General features: G+C 38.5%; 4 protein-coding genes across 6 annotated transcripts; 3 read left to right on the forward strand and 1 right to left on the reverse strand.

The window, feature by feature from the left end:
* Window positions 1–1,814: 1,814 nt before the first annotated feature.
* Window positions 1,815–6,750, forward strand: Hrd3 (HMG-coA reductase degradation 3). Its single transcript, XM_070654791.1, has 6 exons — window positions 1,815–2,961; window positions 3,060–3,307; window positions 3,399–3,878; window positions 3,951–4,179; window positions 4,276–4,682; window positions 4,764–6,750. Exons 1-6 carry the CDS (start codon window positions 2,457–2,459, stop codon window positions 5,193–5,195), a joined length of 2,301 nt encoding a protein of 766 aa, XP_070510892.1. The 5' UTR covers window positions 1,815–2,456; the 3' UTR covers window positions 5,196–6,750.
* Window positions 6,751–6,925: 175 nt separating this feature from the next.
* Window positions 6,926–8,972, forward strand: LOC139101567 (cilia- and flagella-associated protein 157). Of its 3 annotated transcripts, XM_070654810.1 has the most exons (6): window positions 6,926–7,214; window positions 7,315–7,586; window positions 7,665–7,818; window positions 7,946–8,495; window positions 8,555–8,683; window positions 8,866–8,972. In XM_070654810.1, the coding sequence occupies exons 1-6, from the start codon at window positions 7,093–7,095 to the stop codon at window positions 8,896–8,898; spliced, it is 1,260 nt and encodes a 419-aa protein (XP_070510911.1). In that variant the 5' UTR covers window positions 6,926–7,092; the 3' UTR covers window positions 8,899–8,972. The 3 variants fall into 3 exon arrangements, with proteins under 3 accessions (XP_070510911.1, XP_070510910.1, XP_070510909.1); XM_070654809.1 differs by having other exon boundaries at window positions 7,946–8,683; XM_070654808.1 differs by lacking the exon at window positions 8,866–8,972 and having other exon boundaries at window positions 8,555–8,819.
* A 582-nt stretch (window positions 8,973–9,554) lies between these two features.
* On the forward strand, window positions 9,555–11,787 carry LOC139101570 (PI-PLC X domain-containing protein 3). The gene is made up of 2 exons (XM_070654813.1): window positions 9,555–9,688; window positions 10,052–11,787. Exons 1-2 carry the CDS (start codon window positions 9,565–9,567, stop codon window positions 10,903–10,905), a joined length of 978 nt encoding a protein of 325 aa, XP_070510914.1. The 5' UTR covers window positions 9,555–9,564; the 3' UTR covers window positions 10,906–11,787.
* LOC139101566 (PAT complex subunit CCDC47-like) lies at window positions 11,682–13,871 on the reverse strand. The gene is made up of 4 exons (XM_070654807.1): window positions 13,693–13,871; window positions 12,484–13,474; window positions 12,218–12,389; window positions 11,682–12,146 (listed from the first exon to the last, which is right to left on the reverse strand). Exons 2-4 carry the CDS (start codon window positions 13,467–13,469, stop codon window positions 11,907–11,909), a joined length of 1,398 nt encoding a protein of 465 aa, XP_070510908.1. The 5' UTR covers window positions 13,470–13,474; window positions 13,693–13,871; the 3' UTR covers window positions 11,682–11,906.
* Window positions 13,872–14,245: the final 374 nt, after the last annotated feature.

Below are 14,245 nucleotides of genomic sequence, written 5' to 3' on the forward strand. Positions count from 1 at the left end.
CGCGTCTGGCAACAAAAAAAAAGAAGAATACAATCAGACTATTAGTTTTTGTGGCGGGATGATGAACCGGACAAAGTTAGCCGCGAATAGCCGGTAATGGTTGCTCTGCAAAAAAAAAGAAAAAAAAAGATGGCTATTGGAAGCGATATAAATCGATCGGCCGTGGACCAATCGACGATCGATCGAAACCCATCGAGTTTGCGAATTTTAAAGCGTGCTGTAATTCGCAATTACACTTCTCGCGTGCTTTTGATATCTTTCAATCAGTTATAATTTATTAATACTCGAAGGTTAAAGCAGTTTTACAATTAAGGATTAAATTAAAGAAAAAAAAGGCACATATTGTTAAAAAGAAAAAGAACGTATAAAGCAACAAATAAAAAAGAAAAAAAGACCGCGATCTTGAAAAAGACATTCTTCTATCGCACGACAATTATTTTAAAACGAGCATAATAAATATGTTTATCGCGTCCAAGCAAGCTGACCGAAGTGTGACGAGTTAACAACCGACTTTGCTCAATTTCTGCAATCAACGACTCATTATCTTCTGTTAGCAAGTTATGTTTCTGCTGACGCTTGTTTCGAAAACAATTGCAGCGGAAACTTGACACCCCCGACAAGAAATCTATTTGCGACTGATATTTATTTAACAATATAAATATTGCTGTGTTAATTTTTTTTTTTTTAAGATATTTCTTTTTTACATTTAACGATAGAATAAAGCTTTGTCAACTTGCATCGTTAAATGCGTCGATATCATTTAGTGCGTAATATAAAAAAATACAATTAAGATATGTCGCTACTTGTTTATTTCGAAACTAACTGCCATCAAGTTATAAGCGAAGATAAAAAATAATTTCACGCGATAAAGAAATATATTTACCGTAGATAGTGAGCACGAATGGAATTTTAATTCCGGAGATAATAGTACCAGAGTTGATCTTAAAGTTTGTACATTTTCTTCTTTCGTTCTTTTCTAAATATTATTCGCAGATATTGTTTCTTGATAGTATGAAGCAGTTTTAAAATGCGCTTTTCGTCACGTAAGAAGAAAAACAAAATTATATATGTATATAAAATTGATTTACTATTTTATTTTTAATAAAATAATACTTTCTGAAATTAATGTCTTTTAATTAAAACTATGTTTTTACCACGCCGAATATTAAATAATTACGTATCCGACAGTCCGCATTCTGCTAAGTTGAACAGAAAAATGTGCTGCAATTTTTTAAAGTCGTATTTTTAATTTGTAGATATAAAGAAAAATTAAAATATATATATTTGAATTTTGCGCAACACTGCGTCATCGCTTTTAATTCACCTTTCCGGCGAGACAGCTATAGAGGCGCTGAAAGCTGTCTTCACTTTTTTTTTTCTTTTTTTGTTTTTCCAAGAGCGAGTGATCGAATTTCGCCACACTGGAGAACTCGCACGATGTTTACTGCGAATTAATTTTTTAATCCCTAATCAATTTACTTCTTTATCTTCTAAAATTCCAAGTATTAAAGAACCTTTGAAGCTAGTTTCCCTGATAAGAACGGCTAGAAAGAGACATTACTCGATTTCTGCTTTTGTGAGACCTCGAAAAGCGCATAACCTACAAAATTGACGGGACGGTTTGCGTTTTCCATGCACCTAGAAAATCGGATTAAACGTGGATACATCGTCGCACCAGCCGACGAAGACCGCGAAGGCCTAAGAAAAAAAAAAAAAAGGAAAGGATCCAACCTGTACGTACGTCCACGAGGTGCAGCTGGAGCAGCTCGAGCAGCCTGGCGATTCAGTTAACTCGAGCAGAGTGGGGGAAGTGTCATAATCATTTTTCTTCTAATCGTCCGTTCTTATCTAATACGATTTAAACGCGTCGCACTTCGCTGCATTGTCGCGCGTTTCGGGCTAGCAAAGTCGAAAGCCACGTCACGGTCGTCGGCGTGCGTTAGAATAAAATATCTCGGCCTCCGCGGTCGGCCAACGTGTCGCTGGTATAAACAAGGCGTAACGCGCATTCGTGCAGCGGCACGGGCAGCGCATTGTTATTATGGCGATTACGCAGTTGTAGCTGACCAGAACAGCTGATTCGACGGATGGTTCTCCCGCGTGCTGGGTGCCGGAACGCGTTGATGCGCGGCTCGCTTGGGTGCGACGGTTACACGAACGTTGTCGGTCGGTCGCACGTAGATCCCGCGAGTCCACCTGGCTGCTTTTGTTAGCGCGCGCGGTCGGGCCCGCGCCGCGGAAAAATGCGTATTGACGTGTCCTAATGACGTAATTGGTCGAAGAGGCAAGAGACGATAACTCCGCGAACGTCCACGTATGTTGCGCGACATATCGAGTGCGATCAATCGCGCGGCCTCGCATAACCGCGTGCCCGTGAGGGCAATGTGCACGTCAACGGCCGGCGGCGTTGTAGGTTTTGTGATGAGGTGGGCCCGCGCTTGAATCCTCGACGAGCTATGAAGATCAACGGAAGCCTCGTATTCCTACTTCTGCCGGCGTTGCTCGTCCTGGGCAACGCCGAAGTGGAGACCGGCTCGAAGAAGCGCGGCGATGTCACACAGAAGTCGAACAATAACGAGGAGACGGAGGAGGAGGTCGCGATCGAGGACATGGAGAGCGCCTTCGAGCAGCTGCGCGAGCTGAGCGCTCTGCGCGAAACGATAATGAAACTCGTGCCGGCGTCCGATCCGATCTACGAGAAGATCGTCGGCAAGCAGCCGGGAAAAAAAGAGGACGGGGAAGGTAAGGCGGAGACCACCAGCAAGGATACCCTGGACAATCCGGGGACCAGAAACGTATGGATGAAGACTATGATTGCGCAGACAAAGGATCTGGATTCCTTGGTTCTAAGCGAGAGACCGTCTGATAATGAAGAGGACATGGAATCTTGGGAGGCTCAGGAGCTGTTCGACACGCTCGAGAACGAAGTTCAGGAACCATTGTCGGCGGAGCAGCAAGCGGGTATGTTGAATTCGAACATGCTTAATTTTCTATTGAATGGTATTATACAACGTTTTTGCTTGGTTTTTTAACATACTTTTGCTGCAACTCCTTTCCAGCCGAGCAGATGTTTAAGAAAGCAGAAAACATTATAAACGCAATGCGGGCTAACAAGCAGGAAGGCTACAGATTGCTTGTAGAGGCTGCAAAATTAGGCCATCGCGAGGCCAGATCTATATTAGCATGGGCAAGGTTACTTGGAACTCCCTTGGGTCCTACTTCTCTGCGCGTCGCTATTGACGACATACCTAATATATTTAAAGTATTCAAGGAACTTGCAGACACAGGACTCCCATCTGCTCATATGGTATATATGTGATATATATAAATATATATGTATAGTATTGAGTTTTGTAAAAAAGAATTTTAACTGATTATAGTTTTTTTTTTTTTTACAGGGAATGGGATTTTTATATGCGACTGGTATTGGCGGTGTTAATGCATCTCAAGGAAAAGCTTTACTTCATTATACTGTAGCTGCTCTCGGTGGTGATGTTCGTGCTCAAATGGTGATGGGATATCGTCATTGGGCAGGTGTAACAACACCCGCCTCTTGTGAACGTGCTTTAGATTTCTATCGAAAAGTAGCGAAGAAGGTCACGGAGGAAGTTTCGCTGAGTGGCGGACCAGTAGTTCAACGTGTTCGACTTTTAGATGAACATGAAAATCCCGGATATACTTCTGGAATTTTTGATCAAGACTTGATAGAATATTATCAATTGTTGGCCAAAAAAGGCGACACTCAAGCACAAGTTGGACTTGGACAGCTTCATTATCAAGGCGGTAGAGGAGTTCCTTTGGATCACGAAAGAGCTGTGCAATATTTTCAACACGCGGCCGACGCCGGCAATCCAGTGGCAATGGCTTTCCTCGGAAAGGTAAAATGCAATTTCAACAATAAAAGCCCCGATTTTTGAAACGAGGAATAAATAAAACTTTCATTTATACAGATCTATTTGGAAGGAAGTGAAATTGTGAAGCAAGATAATGAAACGGCATATAAGTATTTCAAGAAAGCTGCAGAGCTGGGTAATCCCGTAGGCCAAAGTGGATTGGGTTTGATGTACTTATATGGAATGGGAGTAGAAAGAAATACTGCTAAAGCATTGCAATATTTCAGTCAAGCTGCTGAACAAGGCTGGGTCGATGGACAATTGCAGTTAGGCAATATGTATTTTAGTAAGTATATGAATTGCATAACTGTTACGTTTTCTTTTTTGTTTAAATGTGTAATCGTATAATATTTTGCGAATAATACTTGCATTTAATTTTTAGGTGGCATAGGCGTTAGACGAGACTACAAAATGGCAAATAAATATTTTAATTTAGCCAGCCAATCTGGTCATGTGCTGGCATATTATAATCTCGCTCAAATGCATGCGGCTGGTACTGGAATGATGAGAAGTTGCCCAACAGCTGTGGAATTAATGAAAAACGTTGCCGAAAGAGGAAAGTGGAGCGATCAATTAATGGTGGCGCATACGGATTATAGAGAAGGCAGAGTGAACGAGGCGTTCCTCAATTATGCCCTGTTTTCCGAAATGGGGTACGAAGTTGCGCAGAGTAACGCGGCATTTATTTTAGACAGAGGAGAAGCTGATATTTTATCAGAAGAAGAAGGCTTAGTTAGAGCTCTGGCATTGTGGGCGCGAGCTGCCGCGCAAGGATATTCCGCTGCTCAGGTGAGTAAACGAATTGAGATACTTAAAAAAATATTTAGATTTGCATTTCGAGTGTAAGACAAGTTATATATTTTACGTCAGGTAAAACTTGGGGACGCGCATTATTACGGCAGAGGAACAAAAGTTGATTACGAAGCTGCTGCGGGTCATTATCGTTCGGCATCCGATCAACAACACAATGCTCAAGCCATGTTTAATTTGGGGTACATGCACGAACGCGGTTTAGGTTTAGCTAAAGATCGGCATTTAGCTAAACGATGCTACGATCTAGCCGCGGACGCTAGTCCTGACGCGCGAATACCCGTAGCACTAGCCTTGATTAAACTTTCTTTTCTGTTCGGCTTTGATTATCTACAAGAATTCAGTTTAGTCGATCAATTGGATAAATGGGATCAATTGCTTGGACAAAACTGGGATCTGTATCTTATCGGATTTCTCACGGGAATACTTAGTCTTATTATATACTTCCGCAGACCGCAGCCACCTCCCCCACCGAGACCTCCTGTTAACTAAATTTTATACTTTCATTCATTTTATCTCGTATACATATATAAATATACATAGGTTTTTCTAGACTAAGCTTGGAAAGAATTTTATAAGAGGTTCGTATTGGAACATCATTTTTGATAACATCCTTCCGATGGCGCGAGTGGAATAATCTCGAGTTTAACATTTCAGTGCATTAAATGTATATATGGTAGTAATTTACTTTATAGCGATTATGTCTAAATTTTGTTGCGTAACGCCATAATTAATATAACTAATGATTTTTAATTTAACTTTAGTTCCTTCTTAAAAATTATGATCAAGTAGTATATGGACTCTGAGCTTAGTTCTTAGTTTATAAAGTTCCATTATTAAGCTCAATGTAATATCACAGTGAGTAGGGATATCGTCCATAAATGAACGAGATTTATTACAAAATTTTTAGTTCCCTATTTCTTGCAAAAGTACAACGTTATCAGACTTATTCAAATTTACAGTTATATATCATATCATATTTTCGTACAAATGTAATATTTAAACTACCTTGCAATAATATGATTTCGTGGTAATTTTGTACAACTCTCGATCACTTATACAGCTTTTTTCAACGACACATTTGTAAAATTACTTTAGATTACACGTACACTTACCGTCAGGAATGGCGTTCGTGGGGCTGCGACGGCCGGCTGGCGTGCGTGATCTTGGCGTGGTGTGCGTCGAATCTCACACGAAGCACGTGCGTGACGTTTCGCAGAGCACCGGTCACAGAGAACTGAGGGGGAACGCGGCCTACTACACCTCCCCGTACTCGGCGGCCGAGAGAGTGGGGGAAGTCACGTACGCCAGCCGCCGCTCGCCGCAGAAAATGCCATATCTGGCCTTTCAGTGTGCATATTAAAATATTACAAAATATTGCTGTAATATAAAATATGAATTAAAAGGTTGTTGATTATTTATCTAATAAAATTGTTTTATTGCCAAAGAATATTACACGTCTTTACGTGCATGATATTGCAATGGCTGTGCAAACAATTTGTAATTGTGTAAATAGATGTGATTGTATATATGCCAAAATTGAGTAAAAATGAAAATGTTAGGAAGCGTGTGAGTGTTGATATATTAACAGCATTCCGTCACTTACTGCCAGTACCGAAAATCTAGACGGTTTACGTACATACATTTATCAATTTTCAACGCTGACAGTAAATATCGAAATGCATCCACAGTAGACATGCCAAATATCGATACTTCTTATTACATATTCTTATTTTATAATTTATTTAGTTTATTTGCGTTATATACAGGATATACCAGAGTAATTCACAATATTGCATCGAATAAAAATTAGAATACTAATTTATTTCTTTTCTTTATTGTATTATTGTTGAATATTATTGCATACTGCAGCAGAGATACACACGTAATTAATAATTAAAATTAGTATTACCGCATAAATTTGGAATATCCTATATATATATTTAAGTGTGTATTACTTACTATCTGTTGTATTTCGTTAGTATTTCCTTATGTAATGATGCTGTATTAGAACTATGTTATTTTAATTGATATTTTATGTTAATCATATTGTGTTGGCATTTATTCACGAATATACCTCATACTCGTGCACTAATGTATTAGATATGATATATTTGGTTTCGTTACTTTGTTATCGTTACTATGGCAACTGAAGATGGCAGGTACGAGATGCTACGGAAACTAGGCGTAGGAGTGCGGTGTTGATATTTGACGTTGTACATACGGTAGACGCAATGTAGTAACTTTAATTAAATTTAAATAATTTCGAGCCGACGTTTCCCGAATTTCGATTCAATACGACACGAGTCCAGTAATCTGAGATAATAAATTGTAACACAGAGCTTGAGAGCACATGCACGGAGCATAATCAGTGTGTAAAAGTAACAAGATGAACAAAAAGAAGAAACGTGGCGGTGATAAGGAGAAGAAAGTGCGAAAGAAGTGTTTGAACGAACGAGAAAATGTGTCTTTCGAGCAACAAATTTTGGATAATAATAGACAGCTATCACGGTTCGTTTTATTAAGATCAAACATTTTGCTTCTGCCTTCTGTCTATGACGTTTAATAATGGTCCTCTTGATTTTATTTTTTATTTTATTTTTTTTGTCAGATTACGCAGCCGGAATGAAGAGCTTGAAACCGAGATGAATAATTTGACGAAGCAGTATGAGCAATTAAAGGAGGATCGATCTGATATCGTAGCCCATTTGAAACGAGACTTGGAAGGAAAAATAGAAGAGGCTCGCGAGCTGAATGAACGATTATTAGCCTTGGAAGAGTCAAGAAAGCAAGAGCAAGCAGAGTTCAAAAAGAAAGAAAGCGCAATGGAACAAGAGTACCGTATTATGAAAAGCAATTTGAGTGCTGAAGTAAAACTAGCAAGTAATGCAAAATTATCTTAAGGTATGAATAAAAATTGGGATATAAATTAATTAAAGACATTGTGTTACTTTACATCAGACGGGAAGCTGAATGCATTGGAAGACTGGAGATTGGCCCGTTTGGATTTAATGCGCAAGTTTGAGGTACAAGAAGAAGAGATGGCAAAACAAGAGGAGTCGCATAAAACTACACTTTACGAAACAGAAAAATCAGTTATTATTGCGAAGGCTAAGTAAACAGCTCAATCAATAAGATATCCTTCCTTGCACTAATGCCCTTTTCTTAAATTTAAAGATGATTGTTATGTTGAATAAATTAATGTCGTGTAACATGATCGTCAAATAATTCTAAACTTTCAGAATGCAAAAAGAGATGGAAGAACGATTGAAGCAGCTCGCTCAGGATTTCAAGGAAGCAACGAATGTCCGCATAGCCGATGTAATGCACAATGCAATTAGGAGAAACATCGCACTGAATCACGAGCTGAGTTTGATGCTGAAAGTCTGCCAGGACTTGGAAACACGAAGCGCCGAATCCAAGGAAATTAATCGTATGTTCAGGCTGCAGTGTGAGCTTCTCGATGAAGAGGCCAAGGTTGCCCAGGAGGATGCGTTGAAGTACAAACGAGCGATGCACGAGCTCGCTCAGGCGCACCAGGACATAATCCTCGAGTACGAACGAATACAGCGCGAGAATACGAGATACAATAATTACGAACAAGTGATAGACGAATATAAGGCGAAGTGTATGGAGTCTGAGGAGAAGACCAAGATCCTCGAGCAGCAGATACAAGAAACGAGAGAAGCCCGGAAAAAGGTCCTAAAAGATGTGCGGAAAAAATGCGAGCAGTTTAATAAACTGAATGAGGTCTTGAATGAAGTCAAGCAGTGCGTCCTGGAAGCGTTGCAGGTACCATTTGAAGGCACTATTTGTTATTACAAAGGTACAAAAATTGCAATGGTTTTCAGCTACAAGAGCATGTCTGCACGAGCGACGTTTGCACCTCATGTTGCGCCGATCAGAAACAAAAGATTATTTATTCGATCCAGAATATCCTCGAGAAGCACAACATTTCTGACATAATAGATGATTCACAGGTAAATGCGCAATACAACGCCACACAAATAAAAAAAAAAAACATGACGCAGTTGAAACAATTTTACATCGCTTTTGTATTTTTTTATATACGTCTTACTGATATTGCTAAAAAAAAAAAATTTTAATTAATTAATAATTTCTTAAGAGCGACAAAGAATATAATATTAAATTTTAATTTTAGATGGAGAAAACCCAGCCCGAGTCTTCGGAGTGATATTTCTTGCTCGAACTTATCCCGAAGAGTAAATTAAAATCGTGTATGCGTAATTATTGATTTTCTATCAATATCAATACGCAAAAGGGTGTTATTCAAAAAGTCAAAACTAATTTATCGAAGTTTCTGAACGCTACGAATTTCGAGATATCTTGCGGTACGTTCACAAAATTGATTGCGTCGTTGAAACGTGCGTGTGCGCAGAGCGCATTGGAGCGTCGTTTATTTTTCGCCGAGAGATTCTAGATTCTACTGGCGGTCTTGTGAAATCTTATCGCGCCCTTATCGTACATCTGCAAAGCCAGCGTCTTGCGAAAATGATGCATCATGCATGAGATCTGCGAGGGAGCAGTAAATATTTGCGTTCTTTGTCAAAATGCGGCTGACGTATTACGTGGCGAAAGCCATATTTACAAAGCGAGGTTACGCTGAATGAGCGTACGCTAGCTGCCTGGTGCGGCCGGGCTTGAAATCATCGTGGGAAAGTACATGAACGTCTACAAAGCGCCGACATTGCACGGCAACCAGTGCGTCATTTGTACTGTTACACACAGGTCGACACCTGCGATTGCGCCTCATGCCGCAAGTTGAAGACTCGGACCTCCTTGCGTTCACGGATCTCCGATAAGATATGTAATTTGAGGCACAATCGCGGATCCAGGCACCATGGAAGGCGGGGGAAAAGGAGAGAGATGGCCGGGCGTAGCTTTGAACGATGATTTGGAATTTTGGATGACTCGACTTCCGGCACCGCTTAAAAATGTACCCATAATACATTTGGCGATACCCGGTACGTTTAAATCATTCTGCTCATGATGCTTAATCATGCTTATATCTAGAAATTAATTTATGTGAGAAATAATATTTTATTATTTTAATGTTTTCATATTTCCAACTAATTATAGGTGGAAACTCTTTGAATTTTAGTTTCCAGTTTTTTATATTTATTATAATTGTATGAACAATTAAGATTTAATTTTCGGAATAAAAAAAAGAGAGAGAAAAAAACAAACGATAATTTAAAAATCAATTTCAGTTCAATATGCATTATTCAACTGCGGCAAAAGAGATGCGAATGACTAATCAAAACTATATTTAGCCTGAAATATCTTGCAAGAATGAAAATGATTGTGATACAAACCAATCTTTCCAGGTTCTCACGATACCATGACGTACACGATCGAGAAGCGGAACGACGTGGGGCCGGACGAGCCTAACTTCATCCAGACACTCGGCCGTTATTGCTCATTCGTCGCCAAGCCCATTATTTTAAATTGGTCTATTACCCAACGCGATGATATCAAGCAGCAGCTTAACGGCGGAATTCGATATTTAGATCTGCGCGTTGCCACAAAGCCGCGGACCAACAACATTTATTTCCTTCACGGTCTGTATGGCGCGGAGGTCAGCAAGCCGCTTCTGGACGTAGCCGATTGGCTCACCTCCCATGCGAACGAGATCGTTATCCTGGACTTCCAGCATTTCTATAAATTCACGGATCAGGATCATCACCGTCTCGTAGACAGAATAACTCAGATTTTTCGTGGAAAACTGTGCCCGGTCTCGTCCAGATTCGACCACGTAACGTTGCAGTGGCTGGTTCAAAAGAGATACCAGGTGTTCGTGATCTACAGAAACATATACGCGCGCAATTATGCAAATTTGTGGCCATCCGGTCTCTGGCGTACCGTATGGCCTAACACCGTCCGCGTAGAAGAGTTGATTGATTTTTTAAACATCGAGCTGGAGAGCAGGCCGCTGGACATCGCATTTGTGTCGCAATGTCTCTTGACGCCGGATACGTCCTACGTCGTAAAACATGTGTGTGGCACTCTACAAAGAGACCTGGTACCTCGTTGCCAGAAGGCGATTCTTTCTTGGATAAATCAGAAGCGTCCTGGTCGTGGTGGGCTTAACATAGTTATAGCGGATTTTGTGTCAGATAGCAACTTTCTGTTTTCCAAAACGGTTATCCAGAGTAATACGAAACTTCTGCACAGTCCGTAATTTAATTTCTGCTTAAAAACATAAACGTATAACATCAGCTTTACATTCAAATATTTTTATGTTTTAACAAAAAAAAATATCTTTTTAAAATATTAAGATTTATCTACTTATTAGCGATCATTATCAGTCAAAATCATTTAATATATGACAAAAATAAATTTTTTTAAATGTATATTAACATTAAACCAGATACCTACATTTTTAAATAATTGATCTATTATTTATTAAACGATTTATACATATAAGCTAAGCACTGCTATTATAATTTTAAATATTTAAAATAAGACTAAGCTTATTGTGGCACGTTGCTTGGAAAACAGATGATTAACTATTATCATTATGTGTAATAAATAATACGTCTATATTTTACATTTTTTAAAATGTAAGTTCGATTTTTATACTTCCATTTATATAATATAAAAAACAAAAATATATCAAAATAAATGTTATTATTGAATGCATTTATATGAAATACGAAAAAAAAAAAAAAAAAAAAACATTTTGTTGAAATGTCAGTATGATCTGATTATAGATATAAATATTGTTCATCATTAAAGAGCAATTTTATATTCAGCTAGTATTTAATATCAGTTCGTTGGTATATAATACTAAAAAAGAGATATATAATAATATTATATATGTGTGTATATAGTATATGCTAAATTTTATTATTTTTCTTTCAACAGGAAATATTGTATATCTCTATATTTAAGTATGTAAGCTGGCAGTAGGGCAAATAAAATATACGTCACACAACAAACGCACAATTCGCAGGATAATTTTTCACAGTCGTTTGTACTTTCTTTAATAAGTTTGATACTTCGCGTGAGAACATTGAGTGAATATATAATTCTCGATGAAAACATAAATTAGCATATTTCATAGGTAATTTGGACGAAGTACAGTTTTTTCCAATATAATAACTTACGAAATTTTCTTTTGAAATACGATATCAGATTTGTTTCTTAAAGTACGCAACTCGTTTATTAATTTTGGTTGTATCAAAAAGCTTTTACCTTGAGTTGCTTCATTCTTGGAGCACGTTTTTTCGCTAATCTTCGTTGCTCCTTTTCTTCCCACTTCCGTTGTTTATCGGGATCCTCCTCTTGGAGAATTCTTTCCTGCTCGGCTCTCCGACGCTCCTCTCGTCTTTGTGCCGCAGCTTCGGCTCTTGCGGCGTGTGTCGTTTTCAAAAAAGCTTCCTCCACTTTGAGCCGATTTTTATCCGCTTTATTTTTACCCTATATAATAAAATTGCTTAAAGTATAAAATTTAATAATATTTTTTCTTATTAAAGTACAAAAATGCATACCTCTTTAGATAATTTAAAGCGTCGTAGCTTGTCGATTAAATAGAAAGCAAGTTGGAGTAAAGATTTGAGTTTTTCTTGAGTCTCTGGATTACATGCACGGCCTTTAAGACTTATATTCAAGCTCATCAACAGTACTCTTTTAACTTCAGGCATTGTTAACTGAGTAGTATCTCTAAAATAAAAATTAAATATTAGTATTATTATTTATCGTAATTTAATATATTTAAATAATTATTTTACATGCGTTATTTTACGCTTATACTTACTCCTGTGGTTTACGTCCACTAAATTGATCGCTAATGTGAATATACTCTATAAAAGGCGTAAACTTTAAGAATGCTTGTTGAATCCGCGTGTCTAAAATAGCCGCAGTTGCTTCTGGAATCTCGGACATTACGTAAAAGCCCGACGGAAGACCGAACTTTTCTCCAGGTCGTTTCTCCGGACAATATACGCTAATATCAGCCATGTCGCGTACCAGATGCATCGCCAGCCGCTTTGTAGCAACGGCTAAAACAAAGTTATCTACTTCGTCTTTCGAGAGCTCCACTTCTATATGAATCTGATCATTTTGTGGCCGCACCAATTGAGCTAATACGGCGACTAAATCTTGCCGTTTTATTAATTTCAATTCGATAAGCATTGAATCACAGCCAACACGTCCAGAACAGTACAAACTGTAATGAGATTCGCTCTGTCTTATAAAAACATCATCAATCGCGTTCTCGTTCGATTTATTTAAATAACCGACGAGAGAAAAGTTATCCAACAAAAGCTGCTTGTGATCTATTAACCACTGCTCGACTATATGAGCATTTTTAGTACGTCCTACTGTATAGTTTATAAAGTATACCACTAGTCCAGTGATCATCAATATCTCTAAATAATAACTGTCCCATCTCTCGCGTAAGTGAAACGGGACCTTTGTAATGGTTAATGTGGAAGGTTCGTCGTTTTTCGGGCCGGCGTTGCCTCCCGCAACGTCCAGTCCTTCGAACTCTTCCTCATCTTGGAAGTGATCAAATTCGTTGTCACCGTCGGTGACCAAGACGTCATCCTCTTCGAAGTCTTGATTTAATTCTTCCTCCTGAGGTACTTCTACGCGTTCAATGACAACACTTGGCTTTTCCTCCTCAAAATCTTCGAACTCTGCGAACTCATTATCCTCAGGTGCCTCTTCCTGGAAGTGAGCTGTGACCCATAAATTAGCAGCGACTAATAATATGTGCGCTATCACAATCCACAATTTCATGTTACCTGCAACAGTAAAAGAACTATGTTAGTATAGTGTGTAGTTCTATAATTATAATTCAAACAACTTATTACATAGACGTAACGATTAATCCTTTACTTTTAATTTTATCGGTATTTAAATTAACAGTAGTAATAGTAAATTGAAAAAGGGCCAGTAGCTAAATTTAGTGCGGTTAACCTATCGCGTTTCGTAGGGCACTGTTATATGTGGCGTGTCTCACCAGTGAATGGAAGAGATTTGTATACATGTAAACGTCGATTTTCCGTTACTAATCTGGATTACGAGTATTCGTTTAATTACGACAGACACTGATAACGATTTTCTCTCCAAAGCGTAGATGACTCGCGTGTCACTCTATCCTGTCGCCACGAAAGTCACGACGTGCTTGACGTCATTTCCTCAAAACGAAAGCAGTATTTGGAAAAGACTGGGCCTCTCTTCCAAAAGATAGACTTACGTTTCCGTCGAGGGTATCGGGTCAGATTCGGGCTGGGCTTGTGCACTTTGGCTGACCCAAGACGTGTTTATTATTCAACAAATTAAATTCTCGCTTTATTTCGACAGATACTGTTTTATTTTATTTACAATTACGTCATATTTTATGCGGTCTCATTTAATTCTACTTTATTTTATTTCATTTTTATCTTATTTCGCCGTATTTTTTATTTTATTTTATTTATTTTATTTTATAAATGGCTAAATACAATGGTACGCGCCTAAAAACTAACAAAATTTAATTCCGAGAAAATCCGCCACGAGCCCGCTGCCGTCGC

This window comes from Cardiocondyla obscurior, linkage group LG04 (genome assembly GCF_019399895.1).
Source record: "Cardiocondyla obscurior isolate alpha-2009 linkage group LG04, Cobs3.1, whole genome shotgun sequence".
Classification (NCBI taxonomy): Eukaryota; Metazoa; Arthropoda; class Insecta; order Hymenoptera; family Formicidae; genus Cardiocondyla; species Cardiocondyla obscurior.

Coding starts and splice junctions, on each gene's coding strand:
- Hrd3 (XM_070654791.1), top strand. CDS start 2,457: ATGAAGATCAACGGAAGCCTCGTATTCCTACTTCTGCCGGCGTTGCTC. Junction 2,962..3,059: donor GTCGGCGGAGCAGCAAGCGG/GTATGTTGAATT, acceptor ACTCCTTTCCAG/CCGAGCAGATGTTTAAGAAA. Junction 3,879..3,950: donor CAATGGCTTTCCTCGGAAAG/GTAAAATGCAAT, acceptor TCATTTATACAG/ATCTATTTGGAAGGAAGTGA.
- LOC139101567 (XM_070654808.1), top strand. CDS start 7,093: ATGAACAAAAAGAAGAAACGTGGCGGTGATAAGGAGAAGAAAGTGCGA. Junction 7,819..7,945: donor GTTATTATTGCGAAGGCTAA/GTAAACAGCTCA, acceptor CTAAACTTTCAG/AATGCAAAAAGAGATGGAAG. Junction 8,496..8,554: donor GCGTCCTGGAAGCGTTGCAG/GTACCATTTGAA, acceptor AATGGTTTTCAG/CTACAAGAGCATGTCTGCAC.
- LOC139101570 (XM_070654813.1), top strand. CDS start 9,565: ATGGAAGGCGGGGGAAAAGGAGAGAGATGGCCGGGCGTAGCTTTGAAC. Junction 9,689..10,051: donor AATACATTTGGCGATACCCG/GTACGTTTAAAT, acceptor CAATCTTTCCAG/GTTCTCACGATACCATGACG.
- LOC139101566 (XM_070654807.1), bottom strand. CDS start 13,469: ATGAAATTGTGGATTGTGATAGCGCACATATTATTAGTCGCTGCTAAT. Junction 12,390..12,483: donor AGTGGACGTAAACCACAGGA/GTAAGTATAAGC, acceptor TTTTTATTTTAG/AGATACTACTCAGTTAACAA. Junction 12,147..12,217: donor GCTTTAAATTATCTAAAGAG/GTATGCATTTTT, acceptor TTTATTATATAG/GGTAAAAATAAAGCGGATAA.